General features: G+C 33.1%; 1 protein-coding gene and 1 long non-coding RNA gene across 11 annotated transcripts; one reads left to right on the top strand and one right to left on the bottom strand.

The window, feature by feature from the left end:
- Positions 1–1,241: 1,241 nt before the first annotated feature.
- On the bottom strand, positions 1,242–7,869 carry LOC126922186 (uncharacterized). The gene is made up of 4 exons (XR_007712671.1): positions 7,530–7,869; positions 6,843–7,466; positions 5,807–5,971; positions 1,242–3,296 (listed from the first exon to the last, which is right to left on the bottom strand). It is a non-coding gene; the product is annotated as an uncharacterized LOC126922186 (long non-coding RNA).
- Positions 7,870–8,538: 669 nt separating this feature from the next.
- LOC126922181 (probable Rho GTPase-activating protein CG5521) lies at positions 8,539–23,933 on the top strand. 10 transcript variants are annotated; one of them, XR_007712670.1, is made up of 29 exons: positions 8,539–8,873; positions 10,257–10,367; positions 10,603–10,620; positions 10,856–11,027; positions 11,103–11,460; positions 11,543–11,820; positions 11,906–12,200; positions 12,280–12,650; positions 12,745–12,967; positions 13,055–13,262; positions 13,343–13,474; positions 13,853–14,089; positions 14,602–14,792; positions 14,902–15,000; positions 15,067–15,351; positions 15,428–15,553; positions 15,628–15,795; positions 16,598–16,708; positions 16,792–16,950; positions 17,043–17,222; positions 17,287–17,650; positions 17,730–17,878; positions 17,957–18,132; positions 18,194–18,653; positions 18,719–19,005; positions 19,073–19,209; positions 19,465–19,643; positions 20,048–20,068; positions 20,772–20,879. XR_007712670.1 is itself a non-coding variant. In XM_050734516.1 (29 exons), the coding sequence occupies exons 1-29, from the start codon at positions 8,768–8,770 to the stop codon at positions 20,930–20,932; spliced, it is 5,682 nt and encodes a 1,893-aa protein (XP_050590473.1). In that variant the 5' UTR covers positions 8,539–8,767; the 3' UTR covers positions 20,933–23,933. The 10 variants fall into 10 exon arrangements, 9 of the variants coding, with proteins under 9 accessions (XP_050590473.1, XP_050590469.1, XP_050590470.1 ...); XM_050734516.1 differs by having other exon boundaries at positions 19,492–19,590; positions 20,772–23,933; XM_050734512.1 differs by having other exon boundaries at positions 19,465–19,590; positions 20,772–23,933.
- The last annotated feature ends 312 nt before the right edge of the window (positions 23,934–24,245 follow it).

Genomic DNA, 24,245 nt, shown 5'->3' with positions numbered 1-24,245 from the left:
TTGTTTTAACGAAGCAATATCTGTCTTTAATTTTCTTTGCGCGTATAACAAGTTCGAATGTTAAGTATTTATGTATGATTTTTGTACTTCAGCTTCTCTTAACAAACGAATATTTAACTAGGTCAGTATTAACCAGATAATTAGATTTGTTATGCAGTTTAACTATTCTTTTCGCTCTAATCAATAATATTTCAGAAACTGCTCGTTGCAGTGAAAGAAATACTGAATCTTTGCGTAGCCAAATAAACCAAAAATAATCCAGGGATTTAAAACGAAGCGAAAAAGAATGTTTTTTTTTTATTAATACAACGTATTTTCCAAATAACTATCGCATAGCATTTGCCAACAAAAATAACATATTTCATGAACGTTTTGGTCGTATCAGTTCGCAAACGATAAACGACGCCTACGATCACGATAACAAAGGTTTACGATTTTATTTCGAAATGAATATTTTCGAGGAAAAATTTGTATGCGAAGGTGAAAATCAAATTTCATTGATTGTGATTGTATTTACGGAGCTCTGTTTCTATTACATATATTCAAACCTCGTTTGTTTCTTAAATAAATTGTTCATAAGCAAAGTTTGCAAATTTGACATTACATTCATTTCTTATCAATCGTTTCAGTTTAACATTTTGCACGATCATCTATCAACGAATAATATTAGTAAATTGGCGAATCACAATTTTCAACTTTTGCAATTTATCAGATTTATCTGTAAAATCCCATTTATTTCGTTTTCAAACATCCATAGTTATTAATAATATTAAGAGTACAGACAAGGTCGTCTGTATTAATACCTCGTGAGTATTTAGTGTAGTCCTTCGTTAATAATATTAATATTAATTCTGCAACAGGATCCTGGTAAAATAAATTAAGTAGTTAAGGTGTTATGGAACCTCGGAGAGATGTCTAAATAAATAAGGTAAATCTAACATTTTCTTTCACCTACAAATATTTGATAAAGAATCAAGATTTTTATAGAAATCTTTAAGCAACATCTTAACTCTGTGTTCATATTTTTCTAATTACATAAAATTACAAAATGGCAGAATGGCACAATATTATCTGACTCCGTATCCAGCAGAATCTTATTTGCTTGCATCAAACGGCAAATGTGATTGGATGGTAGAAGATACAAAATTTTTGTGCGAACTTATACAGAAATATACTATCTTCAACGTAGCATACAATTTTTCCATAATTTTGGAAAATAGGAAAAATAAGAAAACGACGTCTTTCTTAAGACTAAAATTTTATTTTCCGCTGAAGGAAATCGACTTTAAACATTTATAAAAATTAAGGTATAACTAAAATTGTACGCTATCTACTAGATAATATTACACAGAATACCGTGCAAAAATTTCAAGTTAATCGGATGAAGAGTTTCGGGTATCTATTGGGTGGAAAATCGAAAAGCAAAATTTCGAGAACGCCTTTAAAGTTTGAAGTTAATCGGCTAAAATATAAGAATATACTCGTATTCATCATTATAACTTCGCCGTTTCTTAAAATTTCAAAATACTCTTTTATCATAGTATTCTATGCGTATGAAACTTAAAAAAAAAAAGCAAAAAGAAATATTTCGATACTTTGAGGTCGACATGGTTGCATACCATCTCAAAATACGAATTAGAATATAGACTAAATTTGGTTGACGCACGAACGGCATAATTATCAAGCGAAACCACACCGAAATTTTCCAGTTTTCCTTTCCGGTTACCGTTCCAAGGTGTACAGGTATCCGATGTAGCACGATCGATCACCGATCGACACTTTATAGCCTGGGATAGGCATGGTGTACAATGTTGCACTCTATTGGTTGGCTACATATCGCAACGTTATACGTAGATGCGGCGAGCATCGAGTTGCAGGCTGCAATGCGTGCACACGTTTAATTAATTCGCTCGTACGCGCGCCGTGCGAGTCTCATTCCCTGGCATAGTTGGACGAAATTTTCCCAAACGAGCGAACAATTACTTATTTCGCGTTTTGAACCAGGAAAATTGTCGGTGTTAATTGCTGACATACTATACAGCGGATGATCGATCGTTCAGATTAAGATCAAGGATGATATAATTGATGTAATAACAACGAGTCAATTTCAACGATTAATTGGAATTCGGACGATTTTAATATTTATGAAGTAGCCACGATCGATTTCTGCGTGGCGTTCTAACACCATGGGAGAATTATCGATGGTGCGTGAGGTAACACTGATGATATTCCTTCTCTGTAAGTTAAAAAGTTAAAGGATGGTAGCGTAAATAACGAGACTTAATATCAGGAAATACCTGTTCGCAAGATTGCTGATAACTGTAATTATTCTGTATGAAACGTAGGAAAGTACCATATTACACTGCAAGACTAAGACGTAACCGAGAAAATGACTATGAAATAATTAATGATAAGTAGGAAATACCAAGAACTAAATGCGAATCTTCTTGGAATTATTTCTCTATCAAGTTGCAGAGAAAGCTAAATTTCTAACGAAACAGCTGAGCTTCGTCTGTCAATAAAACCTTGTAAATTCTTCAATAACCGAAATCTAGATTATATTGTATTCTTGATAGGATATTAGGAGAATTATTTATTACATAGCTTTACGATATGTATATGTCCTTCCGGTAAAACATCAAATATGTCAATTAAACAGAAAGATCTATATCACATTGAACAGCAAATAAACAAGTAAATAGGAAAGAGTAAAAAGTTATTAAAACGCTCTTATTATACGTATTCGATGATATAACGATTCTATAAAGACACGATTTCTCCAAATTTCTTCCTAGATACTGTGAGCTTCCTTTGACTCAACGGATCCCTAAAATTTACTCATCAGCTCACAAAACCCTTCCAAACACCCGGAGGTAACGTGGGTGGAGGACAATAATATCCACGTGCACGAAGGCGAGCACACGAAGCAAGCAAGAAAATAAACAAATGAGTAAGAAAGAAAGAAAGAAAGAAGAGGCGGTTGGACAAGGCGCATCGCGTACGCGCGCGTAGCTCGTGTCCGGTCAGCCGTTAAGAAGGAAGCTTCAGGCCGATGTCGAAGATAAGGCCGGGGACGTGTCCCTCTGTGCGTGGCATTCTCCCGGAGAAATGGTACCGAAGTTCGGGGACCAACGAGTGTGCCAGGCCCTCACGTAATCCACGGATACGTCGCGACGAATTTGTACGTCTGCCCAATGAGCCAGAAGCCACCCTGCGTTAGCCTCGTTTCGCGTTCACCGTTCTTCTCCTCTTTTCGGGCCGTTCCACCGTACGTACCTCGCCTGCTGCTTATATACCTATATGTATACGAGTATATATATATATATTCTTTTACACATATCACGTATATATATATCTTTTATATAGATTTATATGTGTATGTGTGTATGTATGTAGGAGGAGAAGCCACGAAACTGGGCCCATCTACCTTCAAAATGGCTACCGTCTCCACGTCGGTGGACAACCGATGTAAACTACAAGCGCTCCTCTCGAACACAAGCTGCCTCGTCGATCCCTCGTCGATCGCGTCGCCGGTTTTTTCGATTTCTTCAAAGTGGCAACGCTTGCTTTTCGGGAAGACGGCGATAGATCTTGAGCATAGGATGATAGAGAGAGAGACAGACACACAGAGAGAGATATTTCTTTGATCGGGTTTGGGTTGGTTGAGTTGGTTGGGTTTGTTGGCATTGATAGAGATTGGAGCTTTTAGAAGTCTTTCATTTAACGTTTTTTTGTAACGTACGTTGAGTGGACTTTAGTGGGTTTTTTAATAGGAAATGTACTAATACTAGAGTTACTTTAATATGTATCTCAGTATGTGATACCCAGATCATTAGAATTCGACCAATAATATATGTACTTAATCATACTTCTGGCCTACAAGTGAATATTAATATTAGCAAAAACACGCATGTTTTTAGTAAGTTGAAAAAAAAACTCAATGTACCGTCAAAAAACTCAGTCGTGTGGACAGTCATTGACTGACTTGGTAGTTTTAGTGTCACGGATAACTTCTTATAGTCAAACCGTTTTATATTTCCTTCATTAAGAGAATCCCACTTTCGTATTATCAGAATTATCACCCTCTAATCTCCATTTCCCAATACAAAAGAACATATATCAATGTTACTAAAAGGTATCTCTAAAAGTAGTCACCTTACCTCCGCACTAGCCCAATTATATCAAACCATTAAAATCTCAAATCAAATCATTCATCTCCTTATCTAAACCTCCTAATACCATCCCTGAAAAACCAACCAACCAACCCTGTCAAGCCACCAAACAACCTCACATCCCTCAATCCTCTACCAAAGTCAGTTTCGGATAAGCTTTCCATGTATAATACTCGCATGGAACAACATCAAAATTACAGATACCATTGGTAGCATCGTAACGTCCGCGAACGATCGGAAAATCTGTCTATCGTTAAGAGGGGGGGTAGTATGGGGCGAGTAGAACGAAACGGTTCGAAAGGAGGAGTGACGAAGAGGAGTAGTGGACTGCTGAGAGAGGGAGAGAGAAAGGAGAGCACGGAGCTCGTGTTTCCGGCCGGGTGAACAACAATGCCCGCAGACAAATGAGCATCCCGCCTCCATTGTTCGCTTCATCGGCACGGCGCAGCCTCTCTCTCCCCTGTTACCCACCCTGGTTCCGCTTACGCCCCCCTCCCTCCCCAATGTCCTCCTCTCCTCGATCCCTCTTGCTGTCTCTCCCTTTACCCCGATGATCGAAGGTTCCACGTCCTCGTCCTCGTCATCGTCCTCGTCCTCGTTCTCGTTCTCGTTCTCCTCATCGTCGTCATCGTCTTCACCATCCTCCTCATCGTCGTCGAACAGCCATAGCTGGGGGGTCCTCGATCAACCTGATGCGGGCCAACACCGATTAAACATCTCTGCTTCGTCGAATCTCCGTTAACGGGTATCCCCTCTCTGTGTCCTCGTGAAGAGGTAGGGTTCCCCATGGTGCTACTCTCTTTTGTCCAGAGTTCTACCGTGGTTCTTCTCTATTTTTACCCTCATTGTCTCCTCCGTGTGCGCTCGATGAAAATAACGCACGCCGATGTCCGGATGGAGGCGACGCGGATCTTGTCGATAGCCTCCAACATTTTGCTCACTTTCTATATCTTCCTGGCCGTCTCTGCCTTGCCTTTTTTCATTGTTTGTCAGGTTCAACGTTCAACCCTCTTGCGTTATTGAACTGTATAATATTACCAGTAGACTGCGGATGTCTAATTCATGTTCTTGTGGGTAGAATTGAAGAAACGAAATCTATTTTATTAGATTCTCTCGTAATAACGAATTTGATAATAAAACTGGATTTCGCAAGTTACAAATTATTTAATTATTCTATTTGACAATCAAAACTGTAAAATTTTGAAAAAAAGAGTTCTATCGTCGAGAACTTATAACTTGCTATTTTCATTGGTTATGCACGAGGGATCTGTTAAATTTTTCAGTTTCGTCTACTTTCTCTTTTTGTTTCCTATTTGTAGTTTCTATAGCTTTTCTCCTTTCTTTCCGAATCGTTTGTTTGGTTATTTTGTATTGTTGTTGTGGATGTTTATTTAGCTATCGAGCAACGTTGCATGTTAAAAGCGGATACGGGAGCTGAGAATTTGAATAAGTATCGAAGAAATTTATTTTCCCGTCTGCTTCAGGTTTTCGTTGTTTTACTTTCATGTTCCAGTACGAAGGACTACGAGGCGTGAAATCGAAGGCTATCGGTAAAATGTGCTTCATTTGCGTTTAAAGACTTGCTTTGAAGATTGAAAAAGTCATTTACTACTGTAATTGACTTGAATACTTACGATTTGCATTTCAAGTTGGACAATCTTTTCATTCCTCTGGCAACAAAACTATTTAAACTGCTGCTACTTCCTAAATTTTTCAGTTCTTTCCACTTTGTTTGCAAAATTATTTTATTTTGTTTTTGTGAGCCGTATTAACCTCCATTTCCATCATTTTTAACTGACCTAGAAATTAAAAAAAAAATTGCCCAATTTTGCGGTAAATAAAATAAAAGATTAACGATATGTAGGAATAAATAGAGAAAGAAGATCAATTAAAGGTGAGAAATTGTACGAGGTTGAACGATCATTAATGTTAACTATTTATTGAAGAGAGACGAGGCATTTCATCGCGAAATTAATCGACTACAACGGCTAACTTTTATTATTAGTTAGATAAAATCAAGAGATCGTTGTTGTTCAATTGAATAAGCTGCGTGTTTATTAGACATGTGTCTATTAAAACACAACACCTGAATAAATCGAATCGTATGGATGTAAATTAATTATGATTGTATTTTGATTAACATTACGATACAGTTTGTATAACAATGTGAGAATGAAAATGCCGCAACGAGATTCCCTTAATAAATTTGGTTATAATATCCGTTCATTTCCGGCTGTAACGGTATACACTGTGAAACCTTATTTAAACAATTAAAATAGGTCTGCTCGTAAAAATGACATCGCTATTCGCAAAGAATTCCCATTATATCCAAAAACTGACGTTGTTTCCGCACTTTCTCAAGTGTTACAAGTGTCACATAACGCTTTATTATTTTTACTTCACACTTTTCCTTCCTAAGTACTTATTATGGTGCACATATTTTCATGGAATTAATATTCTTTATAACATTTGAAAGCGAAGACTATTTTCAAATTTCTAACCTCATTTTTTAATAGATATAAGAGTTTTAAATTTTCTAAAGTACTATTCACTATATTCTAAACTTATCCATAAAAATTCATATTTTTGGGACCTAAAAAATACAGTCGTATAGTAAGTGAAAAGAGTCGCAGCTATTAGCTAGTAGATGGTAATATACAAATTAGATACTTTTTTTGGTTATGTTTATCGATGGGGCGGTGCGCGGTCATCCGGTACGAGTTTTTGGATGCACGATGAACTAACAATAAGAAGGTAACGCGGGAGGCTCGGAGGGCCAGATGTTGTGCAAGGATTCAGCATCCTCGAGCCCATTCATGGCTCCCGTAGCAGAGCACCTTACTCGAACCGAACAACGTCGACCTTCTGCACCACAGAAATTCGATACTGCTCGGAACCTCGGCCAGTGTGTAATATCTTGCTCATATATATTCTATCTTGTTCCAATTTCCAAATCTATCGGACAGTCGGAAACGAACGAAGTTCTCCGCGTATGTGATGCATTATTGATATCTTTAATCAAGATTTCTCTGCGATTTGGTTATTCACATGTTACATATGGCGATCAATTCGAATTATTAAGGTTAAAAACGAAAGCATGTATCGACAGTTTGATTTTCTTCTATCTGAAATATGAACGTTAAGGGTGATATTTATATATATTGAAGGAGTGTGGAAGATTTCTTCGCTGTTGATGCGGTGCTCGTTTTATTATCTGATCTTCTGTCAAAAGCTTCCATGTCATTTAACAGGTCGTCGTATGTCTCTTCCACTGAATCACAAATTTCTGAACTCCTGTTTGAAACAGGTAAGATAACAATCTTTGATTTTAATCAGGCTTTCGTCGTTTGTGCTTACGTGTAATTAGCATGGTAGTGACAAAGTTTACACTCTTCACTCGCTGCAAGTGCTGCTTTGTCTAGTCCATGTTCTTTGAAGATTTTTAACTGACTGTACCATTTTCTTTTACATTTGAAAGATTCTCGATCTTCTTTCTTTACCAACTTTTTATCTGCAAATTTTCATTACATTTGTATTTTAGAGATTACATTTCGACAATTATAGTTAAATATGTATGGAAAATTGAAATGGTTCAACAGCCATACTTAATCTTTCACATTTTTAACATTCTTCGCTATCATTTATATTTTACCAACCAATTCGCCAAAAGGATAAAACAATGTGTACCTAACAATTTTTACAATTATACCTGATATTATTCGGTAAGGTTCAAACGGCCTCGTTTCTGTCATAAACTTCCAAAAATTCTTCACTTTGATTTGCTGACTATAACTTATCTTTTTATCAAATGTCAATTCTATACAAATCTTCGTGTTTTGTGTCATATTTAAATATTCCGCCGATTTTTCTCATAGGTAAATACGTCACTTCCTTTTAAGAAATATTACTAGCTGCATGTAGACATGTGAATGGGATATCTAGTAACACTTAATGTTACCATTGCAGCTAAGTCGATAATATAAACTTGTAACCAAAAATACCAAATTTCCAAGTTCGTGTACTTTTTATATTCACAGATATTATATTATATTAAACATTTTAATAATAATTTATCAATAATACAAAAATGAAAGATCGTACTGCCAATAACTAATATTACCATACTATGGTAAAACAGAACAAGAGCGGCAGCTTTTAAAAAAATGTAGTTTCGACATTTCGCAAGTAAAAGCGCGTCCTCAAAAAATATCATTCGTTAGAAGGTTCAATCGACGAAAAATTGATAATTAGATACTTGGATGAAATATGATCGAGCGTGTAGGTGCAGTTTCGCGTGGGTTGAAAATTAAGAGAAAAGGAAAAATAAATTAACCGTACGAGCGCGATGATGTCATTGCCCCGACAGGTTATGAGCAGTGCGCGCCGAGGATGTCAAGATGGCTGCCACGTACATCTGATCGGAGGTGTGTGCGCTCGGGAAATTTGACGCCGAACTGTGATAAAAGGGGCTGTCTTTTTCGAGTTGCTGACATGGTGACAGTGCGAAGTTAGTCGGTCTGTATCCATGAGCACCACTTTGTACACCCTCGATGATAGTTTTTGCCGTCGCGGCCGCCGGCGGCTCGCATTGAACCATGTTCAGCAAAAAACTTCATGTAGACGTCAAAAAGTCAACACTGAAGATTCAGGATGTTAAAAAGGATAGCGCGACTCGGTTCAAGCATCTTAAAATTGTACTAGGTGAGCCTACGTTTCATTACTGTAACCGTTCTTTCTTATTGCTGTATGAATCAGCTAACGTTAATTCGTTGTGAAAATTAATCATGAACGAGGAGTTGCCAGTTAATGAATACGACGATAGTTAAAGGAGAGGGGCGGCAATTTTGTTAGTATTTGCCGCCTACACACCAGTACCGAGATGGTTTTAATGCTGTCGTAGAACTTCTGGAATTTTTCCTCCCGAAAATAATGTCAAATAATTTTTCATTTTTCTCCTTCTTATTTTGTACAGCTTTTGCTACCAACTGTTGTAACATCTTTGCTCTTTTTTTAATAATGTGATTTGTTCTCTTTAATTTTGTATGTTATAAAAGTAAAAATTAAATAAATAATTTTGAATAAATGTATTGATTATTGTATATTTTAAAATGATATCAGAGAAGGTTTATATAATTTCATGTTTTAAAATATATTAATAAATCATTGAAGATTATTAAATCTTACTGTATAATATTTTTTAAAAAGAAAATAATTTAGCTTGTATGTAGTTATAATGTGATGGTGCTGTGTTAAGTAGTAGTATCTAATCACCAAACCGCATGACCACAGTAACCAACCTATCGTGGCCTCCAATTTTAGCTAATGTTACATTATTATTATACATAGATAATATTATGTGCTTAAATGTATAATCATCAACCAATAAAAACTTCTGTAGGTTGTTTATGAGTTAGGACGTTATTGAGAATACATAAATGATTATTAGAAAAAGAATTATACAAGTTGACATCAAGAACAGTGCTATTATTTTTTTTATTTCTTATACACATAATTCCCTATTTTTAAAATGTAATTTTGCATTTATTCTGTGATAAAAATAAATATTTACTCCAACTTGCAGAAAATATAAATGCTTTCTATTATATTTTTATGTAATTTGTATAATTTAATTTTTTTTATTGAATAAAATAGAACTATATAACATTTTATAATTTTACAATTGTACTTATATCAAGAAGAATAATATTGACAGTGGTGATATGAGAACATAGAAGGAAAAAGGTTCTACTATATAAGTGTAAATGTACAAGACCAGTGGTGATGTAATAGAGGTTCACAGCTCTCCCTATAAACTATAAACCAAACCTCTTGTGAAAGAAAAGTAGCTGTAATTTTTGATCTTTAGCTACAATAATTATTTATTAAGGATAATTGTCTTCTAGCATTTCTAAATTTATTGTTGTTGTAAATTTTATAATTAGTATTGTAAAAAAAATTTTTAAGGAAACTCTTTGTTCACTTTTTAATACAAAATAATGATTTTTTTAGTAAATTAAAAAATTATGTAATAATAATTAATATATACTTTACTATATATTAATTATTACTATTATTATTTTATAGAAAATGTGGATACTGATGAAGCAAAGGGGTTTTTTGAAGGCAACTTCAGTCATGTCTATTTTATTCTGTATGATTGTTTTGTATCAGCTGAAACAAATCTGCGACAACGAGGTAAAAATATTTGCTGTTCCATGTATACTATATTTCATATTTTAACAATATACATCATAACTGCCTTGCATTGTAACGTAGATGTGACTGCAATTTCTGTCGACCAAATCATATAGTTTTATTTATAAAACTATAACTGTATTAAAAATATTAACTCATAATTATGTGTAATATCTGCAAAATGCTAATATTATCATTATTTTACTATTTGCTTGTTTTTCTATTTTGCTGCCAGAACTTTCCTTCCACATTGGTGAGTAATAGACAGATGACAGAGTGTATATTCCTTGCATGTTGCAGTCTGCGTTCCATTAATCTGACCATTACATCTAATCTTACACAAGTATAATATCATTGTAATTGGTATATACACAAGGGCTCTATAGAACTAATGCTTTCTTCTTTCTCTTTTTTTTTTTCATCCATGAAATATTAAGCAAATGTTAGCTGGCCGAATATTGTACATTTAATAAATATTTCGTTTATAGTGCATAAAGCACACAGAGAGGAATTGGAACAGGTGTTGCAACTCTTGGAAAAAGTCTTAACACTTCTCCCTGAGCTTCTTAATAGAAGATGGCAATGTCATAGTCTAGCAAGGATTTTACAAAAGCTTTTACATCCTGGTAATAGTTGGAAACTCAGAAGAGAAGCTATAAGGTAAACATATACTTAGTGATGTTGTTATGTAAGAAGTTTTGTGCTTTTATATAGTGTGTATTAAATTGGTTTTAGATACTTTATTTTGTGGTATCAAGCACTTGGTGAAAATGCTCCTGATCACATTCACCAAATGTTTGCAAGCTTGATACCAGGATTTCCACCGCAACAACCATCTCCTTATAAGTCTGAACGTAAGATAGATGGAAAGAAAGATAAACTTGTCAAAGTTATTGGTTGTGATGATAAAGATAAGAAGGAATTTTATGATACACAGTTGTCACAAAGTACTTTTCATGATAATGGTTCAAATCAGTGTCCTGTCACTCCAGTTGACAGTGGACCTATTTTACCCCCACAAAGTGGGGAAAAGCCTCTTGATAATGAGACTGTTCGATTTTTAGAAGCATTACTTGAATTTATGGTTACTCAGGTATATTTACATATTTTGAAACAATGCAACTTGATATTACCAAAAAATGTACTAAGAAAACTATTATTTATTTCGTTTACAGGTTGTAAAGATAGAATGGAGAGATAAATCTTCAAGACAGCACAAGACTTTTCAATTTTTATTAGAACGTTTTAAAACTACGTATCTTCGTCATATTTGTCCTGAGTTTGATGAAAATTTTTCGTTGTACAAACCGAATTTGGAGTTGCCTACGATGCGAAAACCAACGAATCAGAGTCAGGATAATTATGTATTATGTAAAGTTGCTTTGATTAAGTGGATCGCTAGTTTTACCCATATTGCTAGAAAAGATGCTCGTGTCGCACATCTTTCGCATAGGTATTTTGTTACAAATAGTTTAGTATTTTTGATGAACATTATAATGATTTTAGATAAATTATGACTAAAAAAATTTCTATTTTAGCACAACTCCAAATGAAGAAAATACGGAACCAGAGCTTCGTCGAGTTTCCGTTACACAAAATAGTGCTGACTCAACTTTATTATCTCCCGAATCAACTGTGTCTCAACAAGAGAATCAAAATCAAGAAGATAGTAGTGTTTCAGCAGTTACTCTTGTTAGGGATGTTCTGTATGGAAACAGGGATAACGTAAATTTCGTACACGAGCTATACAGACAAGCATTTTTGTTAGACTTTAATCATGCTGGCGCTATAAGAAAAGCTATAGCTGTTTATAAAGATTGGATCCAAATGAATGTAAAGTTTTAATTTATAATTTTTTAACACTATAATAATATGGCCAGTGATATTTACTTATTTTTATATTCTTAATTAGGAATTACCACCATTCATGTTAGAACCATTGGATAGTCATAAGGAAAGGGATTTCGAAGAATATCCGAAAAAAGATTTAAATGATATCGATAAAAGTCCTTCGGAAAGTTATCGTCAAACAAGATTGAGAAATGATTCTTACCTCGGTGCTATACACAGAGAAAATTTATTTATAAGAGCGGGGCTACAAAATGTTTTGCAAGTGTTCATTACACAAGCTTCCAACGTCTTCTTCTTAGAGAATTCTGGACCGAATGCATCTTTATCATTACTGGAAGAACAGACCGATAGTTGCAAAAGAGTTTTGAATGTATATCGATATGTTGTAATGAATTCTCGATTAGAACCGGGTACTTGGGAACAGTTGCTTAGGTAAATACCTTCAAAATCATAGTTTTCTTTTTAAGTAACAACATTTTATTTCGTAAATTTGTAATATTAATTTTATTGTATACATATTTACTAGAGTATTACTACAAATAACATCACTTGTTTTAAATGAAAAATCTTCTCGGCGCAAGATTCAAGAAAGCATTGGCGGTAAACTTGCTCCTGCCATATTTCAGACTTTAATCGTTACATGGATTAAAGCTAATTTAAATGTTGTTATTTCTACACAATTATGGGATCAGTTCCTGGAAGTGTTGACATCTTTAACACAGTGGGAAGAGTTAATTCGAGAATGGGCGGTAAGTTAAGTTAAAAGTCGTGTTCTGCATACATATTATGAGAAATTTAACATTTATATTATTTAATATTTTATTATTACTTTATAGAAAACACTGGATACTTTAACAAGGGTGCTTGCCAGGCATGTGTATAATTTGGATTTAAATGATTTGCCATTAGATAGATTGAGTGAACAAAAAACTAAAAAGCGTCGTGGTGTTGGAAGCCGGGCTGCTTCAACCGGAAGTGTTCAACCACCACGCAAAGGAAGTGTCGATCAAGATAATAATACCGTATCTAAAGAAAATGTTTCAGGTAAGAAATTTTTATATGATTTCTTATTTCTAACATTTAATTTATCATTTCGAAAGAAACTAAATATTTATTGTTAACAGACCACCCGATGCGAGACTTAAGGAAGGTACGACCACTTCCTCGTAGTGCAAGCGATAACACGATATACAATGGAAAAGCACGTACAAAACTTCATAGAAATCGCACACATACTGTACACAGTGGTATACCTGGTAAGTGTGGCCTGCCAAATATCGAGTCTCAAGGTTCTTCCTCTTAAATTTTAGTTGGATAATCTTTCTCATTTGGTAGTGCCATCTATGTTGCTGATAATACGTGCAATTTATTTATAACTTTGTCTCTTACTTTTTTGCTTTGTCGCTGACACTTAGTTAAAAATAACTACTCTGGCGTCGACCAGACACTTGTCTCTCTTCATACATCTCTTTTTATTCTTTTAATACGCCTCTCATTCGCAATATCCTTTTTATTCGTGCTTTCTCCTAATTTTAGACGATAAAGCTCTATTTAAATTGATCCGGTATAAACAATTCTCTTAGTGGTTGTGGCTTATTTGTGTATTAAGTGTAAACAAATTTCCACACGCGCAGTACTCCCCCTATCGATAGAGCAAGATATGGCACGACTACTGTCAAACGGTACTACTTCGTCGTCGACAACTGGTCGGAAAATGTTACCGAACAGGCGTGCTAAATCTTTGGATAGCATTGTAATAGTCGATAGCGAACCACCATCACCACGTTGTCCTTCTCCAACACCGAGCAGCGGAGTCGACAGTAACAAAGACAGTCCGATACAGATAGAAAACATTGACGGCAGTAGTATCGGTAAGTATATCGTTTGCTGCTGTTTAACATTTGCATCAAGATATGAGAACATCATTTTTAATTGCATAACAACGTGTGATCATTCTTATGATTTAAAATTATTTCTTATGTTTGTTTTTTTTTTTATTTATCGCACAGAAAATCATAAATATAGAACTAACAATGGAATATTTTATTACTTTAATAATGATAATAATAATAATGCATTATTCCATCCAACGTGCTTTGCTTATCTTTTTGTAAATTAACGAAACTATGTATACGAGAAATAGCTTCTTTTTATAAGACAGAATTTGATATACTTCTGAAATAAATCTAGCAGTATATTGCATATTTCCATACGTTCCTAATACGTTTCTGTTTAGTTACTAATAAATTTTGAGTTTCGTTTCAATCGACGAGAAAACTTCTCAAAAGTATTTTAACTTTATTAAGAGTTTGTTTCATGTAATTCTGTGATCACGAATAATTAGTAACTATAGTAATTTTGTGATTGTATCATCAATTTGCAGATACGAATGATGCATCAGAAAGGAGATCTGTTATGGCAGGTGGTGGAGTTCGCGGATGGTTACCCGACGTTGCGGTCGTATTATGGCGTCGTATGTTATCAGCATTAGGGGATGTAAATAATATTCAAGACCCTACCCTTCATGGACAAGTTATGGATTACCTTGTTCAGCTTACACAAACACTTCTGAAAGTATGATGTTTCCTATTTTGTCATAATAATAATATGTTTTACATTGCATTATATTGCATTATATTATATTACGTTTTATATTGTTATTAACATTTCGTATATCGTTTAGATTCGCTTGAATCAAGGTGTGTCTGGTGACAACCAAGCGACTCCTCCAGCTCCAGAACTTATACCTCCACTTACAGTCATTGCTCCATGGTGTTTCAAGGTCAATATTAATTTGTTACTTTGATATTATGTTTACATTACTATTATTAATGTAATTATTTTCTAGGCAATACAACTTCCTAGTCAATATGAAGTTGGCAAATTGGCAGCATACCGTTTGATCTGTCTTCTAACAGTTCAACCACAAGATATTAATTTGCCAAAACAGCATTTAACTCTTTTTTATCGCGCGGTTCATAGCGGTATCGTTAGTAATGATAACAAAGTGTTACATGTATTGGTCAAGTATACTGGTCCTAGGTTGTTCAGTTTGAATCTTCCTGGATCTAGTCTTTTAATCTTGGATTATATTCATGCTGCTAATGTAATATTGAGCAATCAGGATATTCAGGTATTACAAAGATTTCACGGTAATTTATTAATAGCATTATTAAATTGTACATTATAAACTAAATTGTAAATTATAGGCACCAAGAACTGAGGCTGTTTCGATTATCGGATCGTTACTATCTTTACCAGCTACTACAGTTAAATTACCTGTATTGCAACCTACTGCGAACGATATTGTAACCATGACATGTCCAGATGCAAAGGTATCAAAATGTAACAGTTATTTATTTGACGGTAATTTATCGAAAATACCTTAATAAAAATTGTTTTATTCTAGGAACATATAATTATGATACTTTTGAGAAGTTGTAGACGCGAACCAACCGGCATTGCAAGATGCGTAGCTGTTTCCAGCATTGCTATGTTTGTATACAGAGAATTGTGCTACAAAAATCAACATCCACGAATCCCAGAAGCTGTTACGGTTCTTCTTTTAGCACTTAAAGTAAGTTTGTCGAATTTATTGTGGGTAAACGATTCTAAATCAAAAATAATTCCTGTGTTAATTTTCTTTGACGTGTAAGATAGTCTGCATGCTATAAAATATATGTAACTATCTTATAGTTATTTAATATTTCTTTATTTGGGTTATAGTTTTTAGTTAAGTAGTAAACACAGTGTAATGTACTGTTAAACGTAGTAGATATGTAATAATAGTAGTGAGAAATTCAGTGTCTCTTTCACTAAGTCTGATTGACAGCGGATGCAGGGAGCAGAACGTCGCAGAGCTGGTATCTGTTATCCACTAATGGATCAGGTAGTTTTTCTTAGATCAACTAACTTTTTGGACTCCTCATTACGTGTTGTTACAGTATTTACCTGTTGACTGATGTCTTCGTGTCTGTTTAAGGGTGTCATCGCCATTGCATGGTGTATTGCACGGTTGTGTGTGTAAAACGTCTAGTGATATTTCGATGTTTTTAATCTTATTATATCTTACATATTACAGTGGTTCATAGATGTGGGTTAAATATTTTGCTTTCTTCTTTCCCCGAAATTTGTCAACCCATGGAAAGATAATACTTAGAATCTTTAAGAAAAAAGATCAGATTTTTATAATAAATTAAATCAACTTGGGGGAAGGGAATCCTAACATCAAAGAACGACAACTATCCTATTTTATATGTTACCGATTAACTGTTCCATGCTATCCCTATAAAACTAATTAGAATGAAATCATAGATAAAGATTAAAATATAATATAAATACGATATTTTAGTTAACAATTTTTCTTTCTTATCTTATAGGCCACTCATGCTACTGTTGCTCAAGTGGCATGCGATTCTCTTTTGTTGTTATGTGATAAAGCAGATATTCTACTGGAGCTGTATCCAAATGTGCCATGTAAAATAATTCAAGTAAGTTTTGCCATCAAATCAAAATTTACTATATTTTGAAGTTTAATTGGTATATAAATAATCATTTTACTCGTATACTTTAGATTTTATCGGAAACACTTGGATATATGAGCACTCGAGAAAGACGCGGTCCTTTGACGATATCAATGTTATTTTGTTTGGGCGAATGGGCTATGCACCTTGGTCCTTCCGTTCTATTACGTGTTTTTCAAGGAAAACCTTTGTTAATGACTTTATTTACGGTTAGTAACATTATCAACAATTTTTTTTTTTAACATAAATTGAAATATTCATGATAAACATATAACATCAAAACATACTAAAAATATTGCAGGTTTTGGATAACATAGTACAAGATACAATCGATAAAGATGTATCACAAACAAATAAAAGTCATGAGGATGAAGATGATGATTTTGATCCTGATATTACTTTAGATAACTTAGCTGACGATATTTGCGCAAAATCACCCCGTCGAGGCAATACTCAATCCGTTCAGTTAGCAGCAAAGATGGTAGGATATCATTGAAATATTTTTTCTTATAGACTTAAATTTAAATTTCAATATTTCTTCTTAGGTAATGATGCATTTAATAAATCATTTGGGACATTTTCCAATGGGTATTGGAGCTGCACGTTTATCTTCGTTAGTTGTTGAATTAGATGATGTACCAGGAATCGATGGGGATGAGCTATCTTCTGCAATTTTTCATGCACCAAATATACAATTGTTGATGTTGTCAAATTCTGTAATAATGTCACTTGTTGAATTGGCAGCATTAGATGCACCCGGCGGAGGTGTTACAGCTGGATTAACAACAGCGCCATCATTAGTCAGGGTATTATTGCGAGATTTAGCAGGGAAAGCATCCTGGGATAGCTCTATTTTATACAGTCAACCGTTTGTTGAAGACGATGTGCCGATTGCATTTACAAAACATGGTAATAAAATTATTCGTTAATATTTCAATTTTATTATATATTAAATATCTTTAGTTATAATATTCATTAACATTTTTAGTTGAATGGAAAGCAAAAGTACATGGAGACGATTTGAGCAGTGTTATAACATCTCAAACATGTACACCTCGACATACGATAAGACATCGTGAGCCACATATATTGCCTACATTTGCAAATGCCGCAAGTGATATGGACAATTTAGATGATGTAGTACTTTAGTACTTTAAAACATTAATCTGTACCATTAATACTCATTTTATATTAACTTTATATTTTTATTTTTAGCTCTTACAATACATAGGACATACAAGTCCGGAAGTATTAACTAATCCAGAAATTGCACTTAATGCGCCTGCTAATCCACCACAAGGTCAATATCTTGAGAGTGAAACCATTGCCACAATTCTCAACCAGAGAAACGCTGAGCAAGAGCATATCAATAATTGGAGTCAGCACATTAGGTATGCTATATTAAAAGATATAATATTAAATTTATTCATATCATTGGAATATCTTTTCTAGCATGTGTGCGTCAGCAATAAGCCCACCATCGTGTCGTCCACCTCCAGCACCGTTTCATCACTGCCGTCTTTTGTTTTCGCACTTGGGTTTATCCGGTTGGGAACAACGTAGAAAATTGCATTTATTATCCAAAAACGAAAAACTTTTACGCGAATTACGAAATCTCGATAGTCAACGATCTAGAGAAACGCATAAAATAGCCGTAATTTATGTCAGTCAGGGACAAGAAGACAAAAACTCCATATTAAGTAATGTCACTGCTAGCAAAGAATATGAAAGCTTTATTGCTAGATTGGCTTGGGAGGTCGAACTTGAATCACATACAGGCTTTCTTGGAGGCCTTGTACCTGGAAAAGCATCTGGTGTTACAGCACCTTATTTTGCAACATCTTTCACTGAAATCCTTTTTCATGTAGCAACAAGAATGCCTTCTGATAGTCCCGAAAGTTTGTTGCAAAAAGTAAGTGTTAATTATTCACGAAAGAAGTATATTAAGATGAGAGACTTAAAGTAAAATTATTTCAGACACGGCATCTCGGTAACGATGAGATTCACATAGTTTGGTCAGAACATTGGAGAGATTATCGTCGGGATATTATACCAACTGAATTTTGTGATGTTTTAATAGTAATTTATCCGTTACATAATAAATTATATAGAATCCAAATTTCTCGAAAACCAGAAATTCCGTTTTTTGGACCCTTGTTTGATGAGTGTATCGTTGAAGATAAAGTTTTACCTGGGTTAGTGAGGACAACAGCATTGGCAGCAAGTAGGGCAAAACGATCAACACTTACATTATATCAACATTAGTAAGTGTACCATTTTGATTATTTCTGTTTAATAATTGTACTTCTTGATTAATACGAAATACTTTAGTTATGAAGAGAGAGCGAGGTCTATCGATACTGTTATGAGGAATCACAAGGAAGCTACTACATTTGAAGAATTTACAGCCAATGTATATTCACCAGTACAGCCGCCAAGTCCGTTTAGTGGGACTTCTTCAGTATCTGGTTAGTTTGTATATGTTAGTAAGAAAAGAACAAAATCTTTTTTAACTTTTTACCATTTTCTTCTTTGATTTCGAAATAGTTGCAATTAAATTCTGTACATAGTTCTTGTTTTATAGCAATTATGAAATGGATTATTTTTATTCGTTTTCCATAGAAGCTGTGAGCGACCTATAGAAATTAAACTATTTTTAATAGATTTTGCACAAGTTTAGGTATCAGTTATTATTATTATTTTTATCGATATCACACTGTCAGGATCTACAACAAGCGTGCAATCCACAGCATCGTCAAACCTCGCAGCAGCGCTTATAGATTCACATCAGGGCCGATCGGGACTGCGAAGTTCTTCGGCAGCGAGCAGTGATAACCGCGCGAATAGAGGTGACTAATTCAGTCCACTAACCCCCACCCACCTTGTAACACCACCCAACAAGGTAGTATTATAATTTATTTATTTTTTTCTTTGCTGTTTTTCCAATGTTTTTTCGTCTCTATAAAGTGTATCCTGTTTATTTCTCTCTTTTGATAGATTACCTGGTAGTGAATTTATATGTTATAATATGTTGATAATTATGCAAACTTATACACCATTTTTAAGTTTCATCCAGTGAACTCCAATCTATCTTTACTTACATAAAAAAATAATAGTAAATTTATATAGACACTTTTATGATTTATGATGACATTACACATTTTGCTAACATTTACAAAAAAGTATATATATATATACATACCTTCTTTCCTCTAAAAAAAAAAGAAACGAGGCTGAAGATAAATATATTCCAACTATTATTTATTTAATATTCACGTGTCTCTTAACTATATTTTTGTTTAACAGTCTTACACAATCTATTCAGAGGTAAAATCTCCTTTTTACATGCATATTAGACATAGCTCAAGACATACTTTAAAACATTCATGTCATATTACATGTCATTTTATTAATGGTGCTTTATAGATTGAAAATACTGTACAATACTATGCATATACTTTTCTAAATAAATGATACATAGTAAACTTTTTTCTTAAATTTTTTTTGTATTATAGTTGTTAATATTAATGAATATAAATTTATAAAAGCATCTATAACTTGAAATAGTTTTAAGACAATATATGTATGTATAGTATTGCACATTGCAAGTAGTTGTCTGCAACTCATATAGTTGTAAATAAATGTGCCTATTTGTAAATGTAGGCAGTCATGTCTCTATCACAACTTAAAAGTTAAATGTAAAATATGTCACTTCATAAAAATAATGCAAACAATTCAACACTTAAATTTTCTAACTTCATTTTATAAAATTTTGTTTACATATAAATAAAAAATAAAAATAGAATTTTTTTACATAATTCTATATGCATAATTAGCATAGACTAATTTTTAATTATATATTACTTTTTTTTTTTAGCAAATTGCACGTAAATTTTTGCCATTAATACATATGCATACATGACAAAGACTGTCATTGCAATTATTATAATACATGTATTTATTTCCTACATGATATCTAATTGAAAGTGCACAACTCCAATCAAAACAACTTTTTAAATTTTATTTCCAGTTTCTGATGGAAGCAGGGTATGGTTTAGTAATGATACTCCAGAAAGCACAGCACTTCATGGAATATCTCCCAGACCCGTAAAAAAGATGTCGTTCAAAACTGGACCGAAACAGAGAGCAAACACTCAACCCACGCCTCCAGATAGTCCAAGATATAAATAAGAAGTTTTGTACTAATACCATAAAGAAAAAAACATTTTTTGCACAAATGGTTGTTTGGGCATATCCTAGATATTATTATCTAAAAGAATTCTTTAAGATGCTATATGTTACAATAACATAAAATAACTAGCCCACAATTTCTGTGCATTGAAAGGTAGTAGATGCATAAGCGATGTAATGGTAGATTCAATGATCCACCATCTTTAAAATGAAGAAAGAACAATTTTTAAACAGTGGGCGTCAAATATCCGATTAGTCTTAGCGTTTTCTGTTTTCCGTCCTTAGGTTTAATTTTTATATTAAATGTACAGATCGTTGTTTATTTGTTGCAACGTGAATATTAATTTATTGGAACGTAAATATATGAGAAGATTTAACAGATCATAGGTAATACAATAGTAACTAAATATTTGTTATATACATTAGAGTCACATGACAGCTATTTTCATTGTACAGTACTTTCTTAAGATCAGTTTATCCTTGTACTTGAATAGGTAAGCTTAAATAATTAATATCGATTAAAGCTTCTATCTTAATTTATTTCAAAGATAATGAGCTCCTCGATGTTATATATATATACATGCCTTCATAAAAAGAATTATTTTATTTCTTGTAATGTAATGAGGTGATAAAAGGACGAACATGATTACCATAATCACAGGACGCGTCTATATGAGTGTTGAAATAAGAATCAAATGTTATTTTTTAACAGCAAAGTTTTACTAATCAATGTCATGTCTCTTAGATACTGTAATAAGTTATAACTTCATTCGTTTGATGTTGGTCCGATTTCGGCTTGCATTGTCGAAGGACAATAATTTAATGGAGTCTTTTAAAAAATCTGTTCATTCGTTACATTCCATACAAATAATCGTTTCTATATGGTATTCATTGTCCATAATTTGAATGAAATTTTCAATATGTCTCCATGGATGGTTAAAGCATTCCACATACGTTTTGTGTAATCAAATTTGACAACCAGAGCTCTTCTTGTAACACATCAAACACACAAGAGAATTGTTTAAGATGAATGAAACGTAGAATGAAAATTCACATGAATAGTTTTTGTTGTCATACCATAGGTACACATACTTGGTGCTTTACAATACGTAAAATAGAAGTATTTTAAATACTGTGTCAAAACGTGTTATTTCTGAGTAACAATAATAAAACTGAAAGAATATTTGAGAAGATAAAACAGAAGAGAATTGAAATGAAATGAAATTGAGAAAAGTATTGGAAGTATACAGAGCAAAAACAGAATGTGAATTTGTTTGCTTCAGAAAGAATTCATCTTGTACACAGTGATAATAATCAAAGTATTAATACCATTCGTCGCAATTAAATATATAAACGGAATTTTAGGAGAGAAATTATATTATATTGTGGTGAATATATTCAATATGGTATTCAGGTGTTGAGATTGTAATAAATATACATTTCGAGTTTTTTGACCATTTTGAGGATTATCAGAAGAATCGCATTCGAATGTGTAGGTATTTAGCAACGAAGTTGTAGGTAAATAATAATTACCGATACGCAGACCATGGCCAAAGCAGCATTATTTTTTCACTAATTTATAACGAAGTAGATTGAGAGAAGAAAAGCAGTGTGTATATGTATTGTACATAAATTGTTAAGTACGTGAATGACGTTGGAGTCATTGAACGGGAAAATTATTCTCTGCGAAACATTGTATCGCTATATTATTGAACGAAAAAGAATGAAAAATATTGGTCTATATATATGTGCGTATTATACATATATATACATACATACAAAGAAGAGGGAAAAAATGAACTTATTACAGTCTTGCGTAAGAATGCTTTTACAAATCGTATTTAAACATTGTACTTAATTAACTATCTTTATTAGTATCATTATAACAATCGCTCGCTATTATTTATGTTACAAATATACAAATTGCTGTTAACATTATTAGCACAGCACCAAACTATTTTTCTTACTGGATAATTACGCTTGTAACATCTTCAGAATTAAATTTAACAATGATAAGCTGTGAGAATCGTTGAAAAGAGTCATTGAAACATTTCCATAAGAGATAACAATGCGAATGGTTGTTCTGTTAGTAACATTGAGAGCTTGAATTTATATTACTAAAAACAAGTTATTTTGATCTTTCCAATTTGTTTGTTACTTTTTCTTTTTACAAATTGACGATCAAATCTAAGTCTATGTGTATAAAAAAAGAAAAAAATACTAAAAAACATTTAAAGATATTTAATTGTTTACGCAAGATAATCTGCATTATACCAATTTTACCGCATCTCTTTACTTGTATGAGAGTGTCTTACACTTTATTTTTCAACTATTTAAAAATGGAGGATATGTACAAAAGGTACGAGTTTACAATTCGTCACTTCTATATCGATGTAAAACAGAGTTAATATATATATATCTATATATATACATACAATTATTATTTTATACAACATTGAGAGGAATACTATATGTTACTCTCTGATTCAAACTTTTTGCCAAAAAATAGAATCGCGTAGATACTTTCTTGTTCATGTGAATTAAACAGCGAAGGAAAAAAAAAAAGATTGCAATTATTTCGAATTATTAGTCTAACGGGGACATCGTTGAGGTATTTATGGCAACTAGAATTTTGTAGCGCCATTTTGCGGCTCCTCGAATAACGAATAGAATTTCTGAAATTTTTCATAAAATTACGATGCTGTACAATCCTGTATTATGAAATTGCAATTCTGTAAGAACGTTTATAGAATTTGTAGCAATATAGGACAGGTAGTAATTGAGTAGAGAAAAAATGAAATTATGTATTTGCATTCATATGAACACGTTAGGCAATCTTTTTTTTCTCGTAGAAACGTCATTCGGAATTGTCTTAATGCGTTATTCCCCTGTAACTGAAATTCGTTATCCAAAGATTTCTCTGACATCGTACTGATTGTACACATTTCTGCGATGGAATGTACATTTTATTGCACAATAAAATTATGATGATTGATTTCAAGGAATTCCACATAATTTCGTGAAAAAAGTTTGATAATTATTTATAAAACAGATTATTTCAAGAATTCAATGATTTTGAGATATAGTGTCAATCAAATCTAATTTGATCTCTTATGTAAACCAAACATAACTCTAATTTATCCCAAATCTTCGAAATACAAAATATATTACAAATATTTTATAGGTTCATATATAAAACAATACAATTTTTTAATATATGAAATGTATATATATTGTAGGTTATATATATAATATATATACACAAAATTACTGACGATTTTAATCTTAAAAATATATCTCAACATTTATTTAG

This window comes from Bombus affinis, chromosome 11 (genome assembly GCF_024516045.1).
Source record: "Bombus affinis isolate iyBomAffi1 chromosome 11, iyBomAffi1.2, whole genome shotgun sequence".
Lineage (NCBI taxonomy): Eukaryota > Metazoa > Arthropoda > Insecta > Hymenoptera > Apidae > Bombus > Bombus affinis.
Note: the sequence above shows the minus strand (reverse complement) of the source record. Positions and strands in the feature narration are given on the sequence as shown.